Source organism: Salmo salar, chromosome 16 (genome assembly GCF_965601325.2).
Source record: "Salmo salar chromosome 16, fSalSal1, whole genome shotgun sequence".
In the NCBI taxonomy this organism is placed as follows: Eukaryota; Metazoa; Chordata; class Actinopteri; order Salmoniformes; family Salmonidae; genus Salmo; species Salmo salar.
In genome coordinates, this window is record NC_138306.1 from 17931345 (window position 1) to 17948555 (window position 17211).

Below are 17211 nucleotides of genomic sequence, written 5' to 3' on the forward strand. Positions count from 1 at the left end.
ATTATTCCTCCTCCACCAAACTTTACAATTGGCACTATGCAGTCGGGCAGGTAGCGTTCTCCTGGCATCCCCCAAACCCAGATTCGTCCGTTGGACTGCCAGATGGTGAAGCGTGATTCATCACTCCAAAGAACACGTTTCCACTGCTCCAGAATCCAATGGCGGCGAGCTTTACACCACTCCAGCCAACACTTCGCATTGTGTATGGTAATCTTAGGCTTGTGTGCGTGTGCTCAGCCATGGAAACCCATTTCATGAAGCTCCCGACAAACAGTTCTTGTGCTGACATTGCTTCCAGAGGCAGTTTGGAACTCGATAGTGAGTGTTGCAACCGAGGACAGACGATTTTTGCTCTCTACGCGCTTCAGCACTCGGCAGTCCCGTTCTGTAAGCTTGTGTGGCCTACCACTTCGCGGCTGAGCCGTTGTTGCTCCTAGACATTTCCCCTTCACAATAACAGCACTTACAGTTGACCAGGGCTGCTCTAGCAGGACAGAAAGTTTACAAACTGACTTGTTGGAAAGTTGGCATCCTATGACGGTGCCACGTTGAAAGTCACTGAGGTCTTCAGTAAAGCCATTCTACTGCCAATGTTTGTCTATGGAGATTGAAAGGCTGTGTGCTCAATTTTATACACCTGTCAGTAACAGCTGTGGCTAAAATAGCCAAATCCACTAATTTGAAGGGGTGTCCACATACTTTTCTATATATAGTGTATGTTGAAAGCTTGTAGAGCAGAGCTTTGTAAACAAGAATCGAGTAATGAAGTGTTCTACAGGACTTTAGCGAGGTCCAGCTCACCTTCTGATACAGGATGCAGTGATATGTATTAAAACTTATTCCTGTTGTTCATGGTGAGGCAAGATCTATTTTTAAAACAGAAGCCCACTTTATATCTTAGCTTTTTAACTCGCTCATCAGCATGTTTTTTAAATGTAAAATCTTTATCAATCCAGACACTGAGATATTTTTAGGCGGGAACACACTCACTGAGAGTGCCATGAATTAGAGAACAATATTTCGTTTTGCCCGCATTAAGTAGGGATTTCTGTAATGCAACAAAATCAGATTGCAGCTCTAACAATGCCTGGTCTACAGTTGGAACAATGGCATACATAAACGTACCGTCTGCATAAAGATGAATATTACAGGATTTAATACATAGACCAATCTTATTTATATAAATAGTAAAGAGAACAGGTCCCAATACCGACCCCTGTGGTACACTTTTTGTAATATTGAGGAAATTAGAATTGACCCCATCAGAAAGCACACTTTGTGTCCTGTCTCTTAGATAGCTCTTAAACCATTTGCATGATTCCTTGTCCCGGCCCATTTCAAACAGTTTTTGAATGAGTAGGGAATCGTCAACGGTGTCGAATGCCTTGGAAAGGTCTATAAATAGGGCAGCACAATGTTTTATGATCTAGCCAATTCAACACATCATTTAAAACCAGACTAGCGCATATTTAGAATAGAGTGAGAAGGTAAAACATTTCTTAGCTGGGAGTTGGTCAGGGATTCTAGTACCTTGGCTAAGCAAGATAACTTTGAGCAATAATTATGTAAATCAGAAGGATCTCCGGCCTTTATTCAGGGGGAGGACATGTGCCACTTTCCAAATCTTAGAGAAAACACCAGCAGCAAAAATACAACAATGAGTGGGGCAGGATTAGGGTTACATTTAGAGTTAAAGTCCTCACAAGTATAGCAAGACATAGCTGTGTGTGTGTGTTGTCCCAATGGACTGATGTGTGTAGGAGAGAGTGGGCAATACTGAGTTTCACACGTTTACCACAGAGCAGAAAAAAAGTGGCAGGTCAAATTGAGTTGAGAACATGTGTGGGTGGTTGTGGGCGTGGGCATCCATCCATGTGTACATGAGGCTGAAGGGGTGCATGCGTTTGTGTGTGTAAGCATCTTTGCCAGTGTTTGCCTGCCTGCAAGGTGTCTGCTTGATTTTGCGTTATGTCTGCTCTATGTTCTGTTCCCCAGGCAGTGTGTGTGTGTGCAGGCGCATGTGTGTGCTGGCGCGCGTGCATGCATGCATTTGTGCATGTGTATGTATGCGTGTGTGCCTGTGAATGTGTGTGTGTGTGTGTCTGCATGTGTGTGTGTGTTTGTATGTGTGTGTCTAACTAACCTGTTCGCTCATGCTGTTGATGCCGTCAGGCCCCAGCAGATTGACAGCCTGTTTCACCAGGTCGGTCCGGCCACAGTTGAGCATACGGAAGCCCAGGTCCTGGAGGAACTTAGCCTCCGTGGAGGCTGCATCCAGCTTGCGGGAAGCACAGAAACAGTCATCCGTCCTGGTAGGGAAATCACAGCAAAGGAAATCAATGAGCTGAATTTAGTGCGACACTGATTCTGGACAGAAATGATTTGTGTGTTAAATGATTTGTGTCAATGTGAGGACAAATAACAACTGAATGAGAGGTGTGTGTGTGTGTGTGTTCGAGTGTGTGTGTTTGAGTGCGTGTGTGTGTATGTGTGTGTGTGTGTGCATGTGTGTGCGTGAGAGTGACATGGGTCCATCCGTGGTAGTGTGTGTGCATGTGTCTGTTTGAGTTCATATTGTTGAGTGTTGGTGTATCAAGCCTGCGTGCCATGTGTGTGTGTTTCCATGCCGTACTTGAGCTGGCGTGGTTCACAGTCCACCCCTGGCAGTAGCAGCCTGGCGGCCTGCCGGATGTCGTCACTGTCCACTGAGAAGCTGCGGCGGTGCTCCGCGTGAGCCACCGACACCCTGATCCACTCCATCAGGGGAGGAAGCACTAGGAAAGGCCTGCAGACACGCACGCACGCACACACACACACACACAGGAGTCATCAATATCAGCTATGGGCTGACTGGTACAGGTAAAAGTTGTCCTGGTTTAGGTACAGATCTTGGATCAGCTCAGCTTACACACATTCTAACCATTGTCATTTAAAAGTGACTTGAGATCAGTGTCTTGGAGCAAAGTTATGCTACTCCTTTATTTAGAGACCCTAACATCTGGTTCCCATTTAACTGTATTTGTTCCTTAGAGGATGGAGAAACATTTTAATATGTATATGCACCTGTCAGTCATAGATATTATTACTATTAATATGAATATACATGTAATGTCAATATTGAATAATACTGATGTGACTCTAGATCACTGCTTATTATCTCACACAAGATAGCTCAATGCCTTGAATGTCCAGCCCCAGCTTCACTCCTACATATACAGTGCCTTCGGGAAAGTATTCAGACCCCTTGACTTTTTCCATATATTGGTAGGTTTACAGCCTTATTTAAAATAGATTCAATTGTTGTTTTCTCCCCCTCATAAATCTACATACAATACCCAATAATGACAAAGCAACAACAGGACTTTAGACATTTTAATAATCACATTTTAATAATCAATAATCAATGGAAACAGGAAGCATCTGAGCTCAATTTTGAGTCTCATAGCAAAGGGTCTGAATACTTATGTAAATAAGGTATTTCTGTTTTTCATTTTTAACAAATTAGCAAAACATTCTAAAAACCTATTTTCGCTTAGTCATTATGGGGTATTGTGTGTAGATTGCTGAGGATTTTTATTTATTTACAATATTTTAGAATAAGGCTGTAACGCAACAAAATGTGGAAAAAGTGAAGGGGTCTGAATACTTTCCGAATGGCACTGTACATCTGTCATATATTTGTCACTTCTAATCAATCTGTCATTCATCAGTAGTATTCTAGCCTGAGGGAGAATCCTGCTATTTAATTATTCAAATTTTCATCACTGCACATATGCAAATATAAATGACTCCCTTCAAAGTCCTGGGAAACATGTGACCTTGAGGCACTATGACACAATTTGTACCAGCGTTTCAAAAGACACAACACCACATCATGAAGTAGTGTACACTTTATCGGCCAATATATTCCACTACAAAACCAACAGAAAAGCTCAGACATAGTTCACGGGCTAGCTTTAAGACGTGTTTCCGACCATTCTCTTTGAAGATTTCCAATTAAGTGTCGACCTAGGCGAGGTTTTAAAACACGATTGGAATCACGCAGCTTTCCCAATTCTGCCCTACAAATCTGTTCATTAGGAACCTTTCTTTGTGGTGCTCAGAGCTGAAGCAGACAGGGGAAGGAGACCTGGAAGACACATTAGTAGTTAGTTCTCCATTACAAGGCTGTAAAGTGTAGAGCCCCGGAGGAGACCTGCTCTGCATCAACTGTCAGCTTATTCACCCATTTCCCCTTCCCCTGACAGAGGTTTCCTCATATCCTCAGAACATTCTGGTCCTGTGAGGTTATATAATGTATAGGAGTGTTTCCTCACCAGGTGACCTGGCCAGATAAAACTCCAAGCCAGTGTAAATATGAACAGTGTAGATAGATAGCTATAGATAGCCGTTTCGCAGTTTTAAGAGTACACCAAATTGTAAGGTATAGGAGGGATCTCAAAATCGACACCATGGAAATGTTGGGTAACGCATAATACCATTCTAAAACATGGACCCTATACAGCCTATTACTTGTATTGAAATGTAATGACTATGTCAGTGAAAGCAATTTAGTAAAGCCATACGTGTTTCAATAATCATTTCCTGCTGATTTCCCCTGCATGTGATTGTTAGGGCTTAATGTACATTAACAAGCTGTCAATTGACTCCATTTAAATATTTTTCCTCTATAGGAAAACATCTGGTTAAGGGACGTGTGGGAGACTTGAGGCTCACTGTGAAAGCTAAACGCAGGAGGTATCTGTGGCGTACTTCAGAACGGCTTTGGTTCACGACAGAATGAAAGGACTACCATGACATTTGTGTCTTAGTCGTCTGATGAATGGATGAATGTGAATCCTAACTGTCTATCTACACCATTAACATAACAGCCCATGTACAGTGCAATCGGAAAGTATTCAGATCCCTTGACTTTTTCCACATTTTGTTACGTTACAGCCTTATTCTAAAATGGATTAAATCCTTCCCCCCCCCCTCATCTACACACAATACTTCATAATGACAAAGCAAAAACAGGATTTTAGAAATGTTTTCTAATTTATTAAAAATAAAAACGGAAATACCACATTTACATAAATATTCAGACCCTTTACTTAGTACTTTGGTTGAAGCACCTTTGGCAGTGATTACTGCCTCGAGTCTTCTTGGGTATGATGCTACAAGCTTAGCACACCTGTATTTGGGAAGTTTCTCCCATTCTTCTCTGCAGATCCTCTCAAGCTCTGTCAGGTTGGATGGGGAGCGTTGATGTACAGCTATTTTCAGGTCTCTCCAGAGATGTTCAATCGGGTTCAAGTCCGTGCTCTGGCTGGGCCACTCAAGGACATTGTCCCGAAACGACTCCTGCGTTGTCTTGGATGTGTGCTTAGGGTCGTTGTCCTGTTGGAAGGTGAACCGTCGCCCCAGTCTGAGATCCTGAATGCTATGGAGCAGGTTTTCATCGAGGATCGCTCTGTACTTTGCTCTGTTCATCTTTGTCTCGATCCTGACTAGTCTCCCAGTCCCTACCGCTGAAAAACATCCCCACAGCGTGATGCTGCCACCACCATGCTTAACCGTAGGGATGGTGCCATGTTTCCTCTAGACGTGATGCTTAGCATTCATTTACATTTTAGTCATTTAGCAGACGCTCTTATCCAGAGCGACTTACAGTAGTGAATGCATACATTTCATTTCATGCATTTTTTTTATTTTTAATTTAAATTTTTTGTACTGGCCCCCCCTGGGAATCAAACCCACAACCCTGGCGTTGCACACACCATGCTGGCGTCGCAAACACCATGCTCTACCAACTGAGCCAGAGGGAAGGCCTAAGAGTTTAACCTCTAGTAGATGTGGATAGAAAACACCCTAAAGTTTCTAAAACTGTTTGAATGGTGTCTGTGAGTATAACAGAACTCATATGGCAGTCAAAACCCCGAGACAGATCCTAACAGGAAGTGGAAATCTGATTTGCGGACTCAACTTCAGCACTTTGCCTATAAAACACACCGTGAGTTAGGATTCATTGAGCACTTCCTATGGCTTCCACTAGATGTCCCCAGTCTTTACAAAGTGGTTTGAGTCTTCTACGGTACAAACTGACCGAATGAGAGGCTGTGGAACTTGGTCATAGGGGGAGGGCCATTACCATTATGACGCGGGCACCCTTGGCTACCCTACCCTATTGAAACGTTTAGAAAGACAATGCAACCGTCCCCCTTGAATATTATTGAAGCTCTGGTTGAAAAAGGCCCTAAAGATTTATGTTATACAACGCTTGACATATTTGAACGAACACGCACTGCGGTACATTTTGAGTAGCCTTCGGAAGGCGCTAACAAGAAGAAGCTATTGGGACATAAATGATTAACTTTTTCGACCAAAACTACATTTGTTGTGGACCTGGGATTCCTGGAAGTGCCTTCTGATGAAGATAATCAAAGGTAAGGGAATATTTACAATAGTATACAAGAGTAGATTTGGTATTCGATTGTTCCAAGATGGCACTGACCTGTATCGCTAGCCTATTTTTCTGAGTATAGCATCCCCTTTTATTGCAAAGTGTGATTTCCCAGTAAAGTTATTTTTAAATCTGGCAATGCGGGTGCTTTCACGAGATGTTAATCTATAATTCGTTGAATGACAATATTACATTTTAAAAATGTTTTCGAATAGTAATTTAGTAAATTGCAGTGCTGATTCACCGGATGCATTTCAGGGAAAATAGTTTCTCAACGTCACGCGCCGATGTAAAATGCTGTTTTTATATATAAATATGAACTTTATCGAACAAAAGAATGCATGTATTGTGTAACATGATGTCCTAGGAGTGTCATCTGATGAAGATTGTCAAAGGTTAGTGCTGCATTTAGCTGTTTTTTGGTTATTTGTGATGCAAGTGGTTGGTCGGAAAATGGCTATGTGGCTACTTTGACGATATACTCCTCTAACGTAATCTAATGTTTTGCTTTTGCTGTAAAGCCTTTTTGAAATCGGACGACGTGGTTCGATTTAGGAGAGGTGTATCTATAAAACGATATAAAATACTCCTATATTTGAGAAAAAAAAATTATTACATTTTGCTATGGCTCGGTTATGAATATGGCGATATGATTTTTCGCTGGATGTTGATCCTGCATGCGGGACGAGCGCTTCACGAGGTTTTAAAGCCAAAGAGGCCAAAGAGTTTAATCTTGGTTTCATTAGACCAGAGAATCTTGTTTCTCATTGTCTGAGAGTCTTTAGGTGGCTTTTGGCAAACTCCAAGTCATGTGCCTTTTACTGAGCAGTGGCTTCCGTCTGGCCACTCTACCATAAAGGCCTGATTGGTAGAGTGCTGTAGAGATGGTTGTCCTTCTGGAAGGTTCTCCCATCTCCACAGAGGAACTCTCGAGCTCTGTCAGAGTGACCATCAGGTTCTTGATCATCGCCCTGACAAAGTTCCTTCTGCCCCGATTGCTCAGTTTGGCCAGCACTAAGAAGGGTCTTGGTGGTTCCAAACTTCTTCCATTTAGGAATGATGGAGACCACTGTGTCCTTGGGGACCTTCAATGCTGCAGAATCTTTTTTGTATCCTTCCCCAGATCTGTCCCTCGACACAATCCTGTCTGTGAGCTCTACGGACACTTCCTTCGACCTCATGACTTGGTTTTTGCTGACATGCAGTGTCAACTGTGGGACCTTATATAGACAGGTGTGTGCATTTCCAAATCATGTCCAATCAATTGAATTTACCACAGGTGGACTCAATCAAGTTGTTGAAACATCTCAAGGAGGATCAATGGAAACAGGATGCACCTGAGCTCAATTTCGAGTATCATAGCAAAGGGTCTGAATACTTATGTAAATAAGGTATTTCTGTTGTTTATCCATTTGCATAATTTGCCATTGTGGGGTATTTATTTTTATTTATTTAATCAATGTTAGAGAAAGGCTGTAACGTAAGAAAATGTGAATACTTTGAATACTGTATATTCCATGAGGTGTGTGAGTGTGTCCGTCACTGTGTTGCTGCTTGTTTGTGTTTGTTTCTGTGTGTGCGTGTTACCTCTCTGTCTGCAGGGTAACCTTGGAGGGTTCTATGTTGGGGTTCTCCCACTCCATCTGGGGACAGTGCATGAAGTAGCAGAGGGTATAGAGCGCCTCAGGCTCCCAGTGGACTGAGCTGCTCTTCTGGTGGATGGGCGTCCCGTTGCTGTGGCTCTTCACATGCAGTGGCTGGAGGTGGTGCATGGCCCGGGAGACCAGGTCACCTACAGTGCACAATGAAAGGATGGGGGGGTACGCACATCCATATTAATATCAGGAGCTGGACAAAAAGAAGGTCATCAAGAAATGGAAGGAATGTCCACCTGCACACACACGTACGCACGCACGCACACACACACACACACACACACACACACACACACACACGCACACACACACACACACGCATACACACACACACACGCACACACACACACACACACACACACACACACACACACACACACACACACACACACACACACACACACACACACACACACACAAACACACACGCATACACGCATACACGCAACACACTGTAAGGGGCGATAGATTATACTGGGAATGTCTAGACCCCATGGTGAAGAAACACCCTGAAAACAGACAGACAGACAGACAGACAGACAGACAGACAGACAGACAGACAGACAGACAGACAGACAGACAGACAGACAGACAGACAGACAGACAGACAGACAGACAGACAGGGTTCATAACTATCTTCTCTAAAGGAGCTTTCGTCGAGTAAAAACGTAGCCACGAATGGTTTCTATGAAATATTAATATTTATATACATAATACTCTCCTTGCTATTTACTCATGCTCTGCATAATCCTCCTGTACTTTAAGGGCCTACAGTGGCACTCAAACTCTCTGCTTAAAAAGATTTCCTCATAAAATTAGAATATTCTCCAGACGCTTAGTATGCAAACACTCTTTGCCAAAAACTGTTTCCCACAAACTTTTTACTGGGCTGAAGGGACACGACATATTGCCTTCTAATGCCACGCAGACGTGGAAGCCAGACAATGAGACAGCTGGGCCCAGATACAATCCCACTGAGAATCAGTAAAACTGAACGTGGGTTTCAAAGGCTGCAGTATTTAACTCATTGACACAACAAGTATTAGTCCTCACCCTTTTGCTACTGTATAGGGAAGAAACACATTTTATATATTACTTTGCATTAGAAACATACTGTAGGCTATATACTTCTACATCTCTATCATGGCAGAACATTCTGAAACACCTGGGCCCTATCACCCCGTACACTTCTGTTACTATATATATATATATATATATATATATATATATATATATATATATATATATATATATATATATATATATATATATACAGTTCCAGTCAAAAGTTTGAACACACTTATTCATTCAAGGGTTTTCTTTATTTTGTATTTCTACATTGTAGAATAATAGTGAAGACATCAAAACTATGAAATAACACATATGGAATCATGTAGTAACCAAAAAAGTGTTAAACAAATCAAAATATACTTTATATTTGAGATTCTTCAAAGTAGCCACCTTTTGCCCTGATGACAGATTTGCACACTCTTGGCATTCTCTCAACCAGCTTCATGAGGTAGTCACCTGGAATGCATTTCAATTAACAGGTGTGCCTTGTTAAAAGTTCATTTGTGGATTTCCTTCCATCTTAATGCATTTGAGCCAATCAGTTGTGTTGTGACAAGGTAGGGGTGGTATACGGAAGATAACCCTATTTGGTAAAAGACCAAGTCCATATTATGGCAAGAACAGCTAAAATAAGCAAAGAAAAATGACAGTCCATCATTACATGAAGGTCAGTCAATCCGGAAAATTTCAAGAACTTTTAAAGTTTCTTTGAGTGCAGTCATACATTTACATTTTACATTTTAGTCATTTAGCAGACGCTCTTATCCAGAGCGACTTACAGTAGTGAATGCATACATTTCATACATTTTTTCCCCCGTACTGGTCCCCCGTGGGAATCGAACCCACAACCCTGGCCTTGCAAACACCATGCTCTACCAACTGAGTCACAAAAACCATCAAGCGCTATGATGAAATTGGCTCTCATGAGGACCGCCACAGGAAAGGAAGACCCAGAGTTACCTCTGGTGTAGAGGATAAGTTCATTAGAGTTAACTGCACCTCAGATTGCAGCCCAAATAAATGCTTCACAGAATTCAAGTAACAGACACATCTCAACATCAACTGTTCAGAGGAGACTTGTGTGAATCAGGCCTGCATGGTCAAATTGCTGAAAAGAAATCACTACTAAAGGACACCAAGAAGAAGAAGAGACTTTCTTGGGCCAAGAAACACGAGCAATGGACATTAGACCGGTGGAAATCTGTCCTTTGGTCTGATGAGTCCAAATATTTGATTTTTGGTTCCAACCGTTGTGTCTTTGTGAGACGCAGAGTAGGTGAATGGATGATCTCCGCATGTGTGGTTCCCACCGTCAAGCATAGAGAAGGTGTGATGGTGTGTGATTTATTTAGAATTCAAGGAACACTTAACCAGCATGGCTGCCACAGCATTCTGCAGCGGTACGCCATCCCATCTGGTTTCCGCTTAGTGGGACTATCATTTGTTTTTCAACAGGACAATGACCCAAAACACACCTCCAGGCTGTGTGAGGACTATTTGACCAAGAAGTAGAGTGATGGAGTGCTGCATCAGATGACCTGGCCTCCACAATCACCCGACCTCAACCCAACTGAGATGGTTTGGGATGAGTTGGACCGCAGAGTGAAGGAAAAGCAGCCAAGAAGTGCTCAGCATATGTGGGAACTCCTTCAAGACCTTGGAAAAGCATTCCAGGTGTAGCTTGTTGAGAGAATGCCAAGAGTGTGCAAAACTGTTATCAAGGCAAATGGTGGCTACTTTGAAGAATCTCAAATATAAAATATATTTTGATTTGTTGAACACTTTTTTTTGGTTACTACATGATTCCATATGTGTTATTTCATAGTTGTGATGTCTTCACTGTTATTCTACAATGTAGAAAATAATACAAAAATTAAGAAAAACCCTTGAATGAGTAGGTGTGTCCAATCTTTTGACTGGTACTGTACATAACCGAAAAACACATCTTATGTATATAATATTATTAATCATGAGACAAACATACTGTATATTTTCCTGATATAGAATGACATTGTGCTAGTCTTTGTCAACCAAGTAATACTGTAATGGCACGTTCCATTGGTTTCACATTCACACATAAGGGTCTGTTCCACAATCACAACACATTGCATTCAATTAAAGACTAAAGAGTGCTCTTTCAGAAGGATCTATTTCTCACCAAACTCATTCAGTGGAAACAACAACTAGCAGTTGTACCAATAAAGGGATGCTTCTATGGGGACAGTCATTCAAAGAGACAAACGGCTTGTTTAGCATCATAATTGTGCGGCTTGACTACTGCCAAGATTCCATTTTGCCGTGACAATGAGAGATGTGGAGGCATCACTAAAAGGGGGAATTGGATGTTGGGAATCAACAGTCTATCTCCCTGCCAGCAGACCTGAAAGATGTCAGTGCTCGACTGATAAGGGAAACAGTGCAGCATTGTATGGAACAGTATGATGACATTGCACATGCATGCATGAAAGCCTGCACACACACACACAAATGCACACACGCACACACACACACGCTCACACACACACACACACACACACACACACACACACACACACACACACACACACACACACACACACACACACACACACACACACACACGTACACACACACACAAATGCACACACACACACACACACACACACACACACTAATTGTACAAATGGGAATACAGTGTAATAGTGCCCTAGCCTCGGCACCAGTCTTTTTAACTAACATTCCACTCCTTGACAAATGACAGGAGTGGCATGTAATAGCTGAACAGAGATGGCAACCAGGCTAATAGTGCCCCCATGAGCAGTGGAAGGAGCGGGGACTGAGGTGGGCAGCTCAGGGCGATGGGGTAATAGACATTCTCATCTCTTATTGACGCTGGCATGTGACATTTCCTGGAGTGGGGTGGCGGGCAGGCAGGCAGGCAGGCAGCCGTCGGGCTGAGGAGTGAGATTACTAAACCCAACAACCCAACAGCAATACTGTCTGGCACAGCACAGTGCCATAGGCTTCACAGACAATGAGCTTCTTCTAGAAGTGCAGTAAAACAACCACCCATCTGCTACAGATGGCTGAAAGTGGAGGAGAGATTGACTTCATCACTACTTGTTTTTGTAAGAAGTGTTGACAAGCTGAATGCACCAAGCTGTCTATTTAAACTACGGACACTCATGCATACCCCACAAAACATGCCACCAGAGGTCTCTTCACAATCCCCAAGTCCAGAACAGACTATGGGAGGCACACAGTACTATATAGAGCCATGCCTACATGGAACTCTGTGTGAGATAACTGATGCAAGCAGTAGAATCAGATAAAAAAAAAAAAAGATAAAAATACCCCTTATGGAACAGCGAGGACTGTGAAAAGACACACACAAAAGTGCAGACACACACATATACGCACACAAGCACTAGCGTACGCATTCTATACACACGTACATAGCAATATTGTTGTACGGTGGTATTATACATTTTGTATTGTATATATATATGTAGTGGTGTAATAATGCTATATGACGTACTGTTTTATCTTTTGTTTTATATGTAATGTAAGTGCCTTAATGTGTTTGGACCCCAGGAAGTGTAGCTATTGCCTTGGCGTTAGCTAATGGGGACCCATAATAAATACAAATACAGATACAGATGGAAATAATGAAACTTGGAGTATCTGCTAGAGCTACCATTTCACCATGAACACTGGACTGTCCGTTGTGTTAGCCTCAAGAGCTAGTCTACAATGCCATTAGTCGATTCATGGGATTCAAGCCACTGCTAGTAATCAATGTCTCATCCAACCAAGCTCATTCTTTACATCAACAATGAGCACCGAAGTAGGAGACAAGACAGGCTAGAGATGCTTTTTTCAAGTGTTCTACAGGGCACCATCCACTTTATCGACAGGCTGAGGCGCTCTCATCAAAAGATAACTTCTCAGGAGTACAATCGCACTGCTTATATTTACAAGGGGGATTTATGAGTGTTGGCATCTGAGGGGTCAGTTACCAGCTATTCAGTGCCCACATAACAGCCAAGCGCTCATTCAAGCATGATGTGTAATGACTATTTAATGGGGTAGCGGCTGAGAACGTCTCACTGGAGCCATGACTAAACTATTCATTTACCAGTACTAGCTAGATACAAATTTGAAATGGCATTGGCTATAGTTTGTCTACAACTTCTAATCAGATCTTGTCTTAGCAGTTGGAGAATGTGTAGTGTAGTCTACAAATTTGCGCGGGGGAAATCACAGCTATTTTGGAGGATTTGCTGTCAATCAACCATGATCGTGTTTAATTGTGAGTGGCCTGTGTAGGTCCAGGACGCTTCTCTCCAAGGCTCTGACAGAAGCACAGGAACATAGCAGGTGAAACTGTGGGTTTGATTTGCCAGAATCAAGAAAACATTGCAGTACAGTAAATCAGAGCTCATCATCATAAATGATCCAAGTCATCATGGGCACCATTACATCACAGATTACAGTCCTTCCTTAAATGCTCTTGGGCTGAGGAGTCATACTGCAGGCTTTGAGAAGGGAACAGAGTGACCTAGTGCTGGGCCTGTCTGTGAATCCCTCAGAGACCTAAAGTCACCATGCCACAGCGCTATAGATTATAGATGAACACATTTCCATCTCACACAAGCTTACAATACACACTTGTGTGAAACAAGGCAAATATAAGCACCTACCAAATGATTGTTATTATTTGATTAGTGCATGCAGCTGAATGCAGATACAGACACACCAACATGTTGTTGCAGGAGAGTGGATAGAAGCACACACAGTGCATTGAGTGCAAGCAAAGAGGGACCCAGGACATAAATTCCTACATGTGTTTAACCAAAAGATGGTTCTGCCTATTAGAGATCAAAATAAGATTAAAAGAAAAGAGAGGAGTGATTGCTATCTTGACAGTACAGCTGACAAACATAATGATATTATCAAGATGAGAATGTTGCTGCTTATCTGTGCATGTGTGTATGTACAGTACAGGAAGAATGCCAGAACATTCTCAGTCAGAGCAACCTTCCGTGCTCAAGTGCACAGATGAAAAATCCTACAGCGCAATGACACTCTGCTGCCAAAACGATTTCCTTCAGGGAGCTACGCGTAGTAGTAAGGTCCACTGCTGACTGTTGAGGTCTTGGCTTTACATTCACATTCAGCACCCTACTGCAAGAAGATGACCAATGTCCTGGTATGATTCGTAGCTCCCAACATAACACTTGCTCTCTCAATTCAATTCGATTCAAGGGGCTTTATTGGAATGGGAAACAGATGTCAACATTGCCAAAGCAAGTGAAATAAATAATAAACAAAAGTGAAATAAATCATAAAAAATGAACAGTAAACATTACACTCACAAAAGTTCCAAAATAATAAAGACATTTCAAATACAATGGTGTAACGATGTGCAAATAGTTAAAGTACAAAAGGAAAAATAAAGAAATATGGGTTGTATTTACAATGGTGTTTGTTCTTCACTGGTTGCCCTTCTCTCTCTCTCTCTCTCTCTCTTCTCTCTCTCTGTGAATGGCCATTAGCAGTGTGAACTGTGGACAACCTGCACTTAGGCAGAGCTCTGCTAAATCAATGCTTGGAAGAAAGAGAGGACCAACATACTGATTTCCATCAACTGTGACATCAGGACAAAGAAAAATTATAGAAAAAGGCCTGGGATTGACATTGACGTATCTGTATGTCCTGTGATGAATTCCATAAGGTGTTGGCAATAGAACAGAAACAGACTGGAATCCGGGCTAGGGCAGTACAGTATATTGATTGTAAACGCCACTGCCATGATGGTTCTGGGTGGCAAACATATAATAACATTTGGATTTGATGTCATCCCAATACAATCTAGTCACTGTACTTTATGGTCAATGATTATTTTTTTTATATGACAGCATGAAATTACAACTACATTAAAACATGATGACATTACACAACCAAACCAAACAATTAGGTAGAATGTTGGAATTAGAATGTTTGGTTGATAAGAGCCAGTGTTAATTGAAACCCATTGCCATGGAGATACTAAATTATAAAAATACATTTACCTTTGAATATAAGGACATCTCAATTGAATACAACATGTTTTGAATGTAAAATGCCTGGTTGGAACTCAGTTTTGGTGGCAATGTCACGCCCTAACCATAGAGAGCCCTCTGGGTTCTCTATGGTGTATAGGTCAGAGCGTGACTAGGGGGGTTTCTAGCATTTGGAATTCTATGTTGGTGGTTTGTATGGTTCCCAATTAGAGGCAGCTGGTAATCGTTAGCTCTAATTGGGGATCATATTTAGGTAGCCCTTTTTCCCACCTGCGTTTGTGGGATATTGTTTGTGTTAGTGTTTTGTTGCACTACGGCTTTCACGTTATGGTTATTGTTTTTGTAGTTTCACTGTGAAATAAAGTATGTGGAACTCAACTCACGCTGCGCCTTGGTCTGCTCATTACGACGAATGTGACAGGCAACTTGTTTATTTTTTATTTATTTAACCTTTATTTAACCAGGTAGGCAAGTTGAGAACAAGTTCTCATTTACAACTGCAACCTGGCCAAGGTAAAGCAAAGCAGTTCGACACATATAACAACACAGAGTTACACATGGAGTAAAACAAACATACAGTCAATAATACAGTAGAAAAATAAGTCTATATACAATGTGAGCAAATCAGGTGAGATAAGGGAGGTAAAGGCAATAAATAGGCCATGGTGGCGAAGTAAATACAATATAGCAATTAAAACACTTGAATGGTAAATTTGACAGTAGATGAGTGTGCAAAGTAGAAATAATGGGGTGCAAAGGAGCAAAATAAAAAAATAAAAAAATACAGTAGGGGAAGAGGTAGTTGTTTGGGCTATTTATAGATGGGCTATGTACAGGTGCAGTGATCTGTGAGCTGCTCTGACAGCTGGTGCTTAAAGCTAGTGAGGGAGATAAGTGTTTCCAGTTTCAGAGATTTTTGTAGTTCGTTCCAGTCATTGGCAGCAGAGAACTGGAAGGAGAGGCGGCCAAAGGAGGAATTGGCTTTGGGGGTGACAAGTGAGATATACCTGCTGGAACGCATGCTACGGGTGGGTGCAGCTATGGTGACCAGCGAGCAGAGATAAGGCGGGGCTTTACCTAGCAGGGTCTTGTAGATGACCTGGAGCCAGTGGGTTTGGCGACGAGTATGAAGCGAGGGCCAGCCAACGAGAGCGTACAGGTCGCAGTGGTGGGTAGTGTATGGGGCTTTGGTGACAAAACAGATGCACTGTGATAGACTGCATCCAATTTGTTGAGTAGGGTGTTGGAGGCTATTTTGTAAATGACATCGCCAAAGTCGAGGATCGGTAAGTTTACATGTGAGTCTGGAAGGAGAGTTTACAGTCTAACCAGACACCTAGGTATTTGTAGTTGTCCACATATTCTAAGTCAGAACCGTCCAGAGTAGTGATGCTGGACGGGCGGGCAGGTGCAGGCAGCGATCGGTTGAATAGCATGCATTTAGTTTTACTTGTATTTAAGAGCAGTTATAGGCCACGGAAGGAGAGTTGTATGGCATTGAAGCACGTCTGGAGGGTTGTTAACACAGTGTCCAAAGAAGGGCCAGAAGTATACAGAATGGTGTCGTCTGCGTAGAGGTGGATCAGAGACTCACCAGCAGCAAGAGCGACATCATTGATATATACAGAGAAGAGAGTCGGCCCAAGAATTGAACCCTGTGTGTGTGTAATAACATTTTGCCAGCCGGTGAGCGCCTACAAGCCACTGATGCAGACCTTTGGAACATCTACATTTTAAAAAGTCTAATAAATCCATGTAATATAGCCTACACCTTCACAATAAATCCATGATTTATTTTAAACAGGTCAAAAGAAACATAATATGAAGAAAATGTAGTCTATTTCAGAAGAACAGAATAGCATCCTCTGAGTTGTCCTTATGTTAGGTCCTGATCTGGCTATGCTATATGGCTGTGGGCTACACTAGTTCATTTAGCAGACAAGATTTGCTTAGAATTCCGTGGTATTATTTTATATTATTTTATAGTATGAAGAATACA

The 17211-nt window shown here is 42.1% G+C and overlaps 1 protein-coding gene across 3 annotated transcripts in view; it reads right to left on the reverse strand.

Moving 5' to 3' along the window:
• LOC106573291 (ankyrin repeat- and BTB/POZ domain-containing protein 3-B) overlaps positions 1 to 17211 on the reverse strand; it is a 139638-nt gene that overhangs the window by 19422 nt on the left and 103005 nt on the right. For all 3 annotated transcript variants that reach the window (XM_014148219.3, XM_014148218.3, XM_014148220.2), the window contains exons 3-5: positions 8030 to 8234; positions 2633 to 2785; positions 2144 to 2309 (exon numbers count right to left, since the gene is read on the reverse strand). In XM_014148219.3, the coding sequence (XP_014003694.2) occupies positions 2144 to 2309; positions 2633 to 2785; positions 8030 to 8234 (524 nt within the window). The remainder of the gene's footprint in view (positions 1 to 2143; positions 2310 to 2632; positions 2786 to 8029; positions 8235 to 17211) is intronic.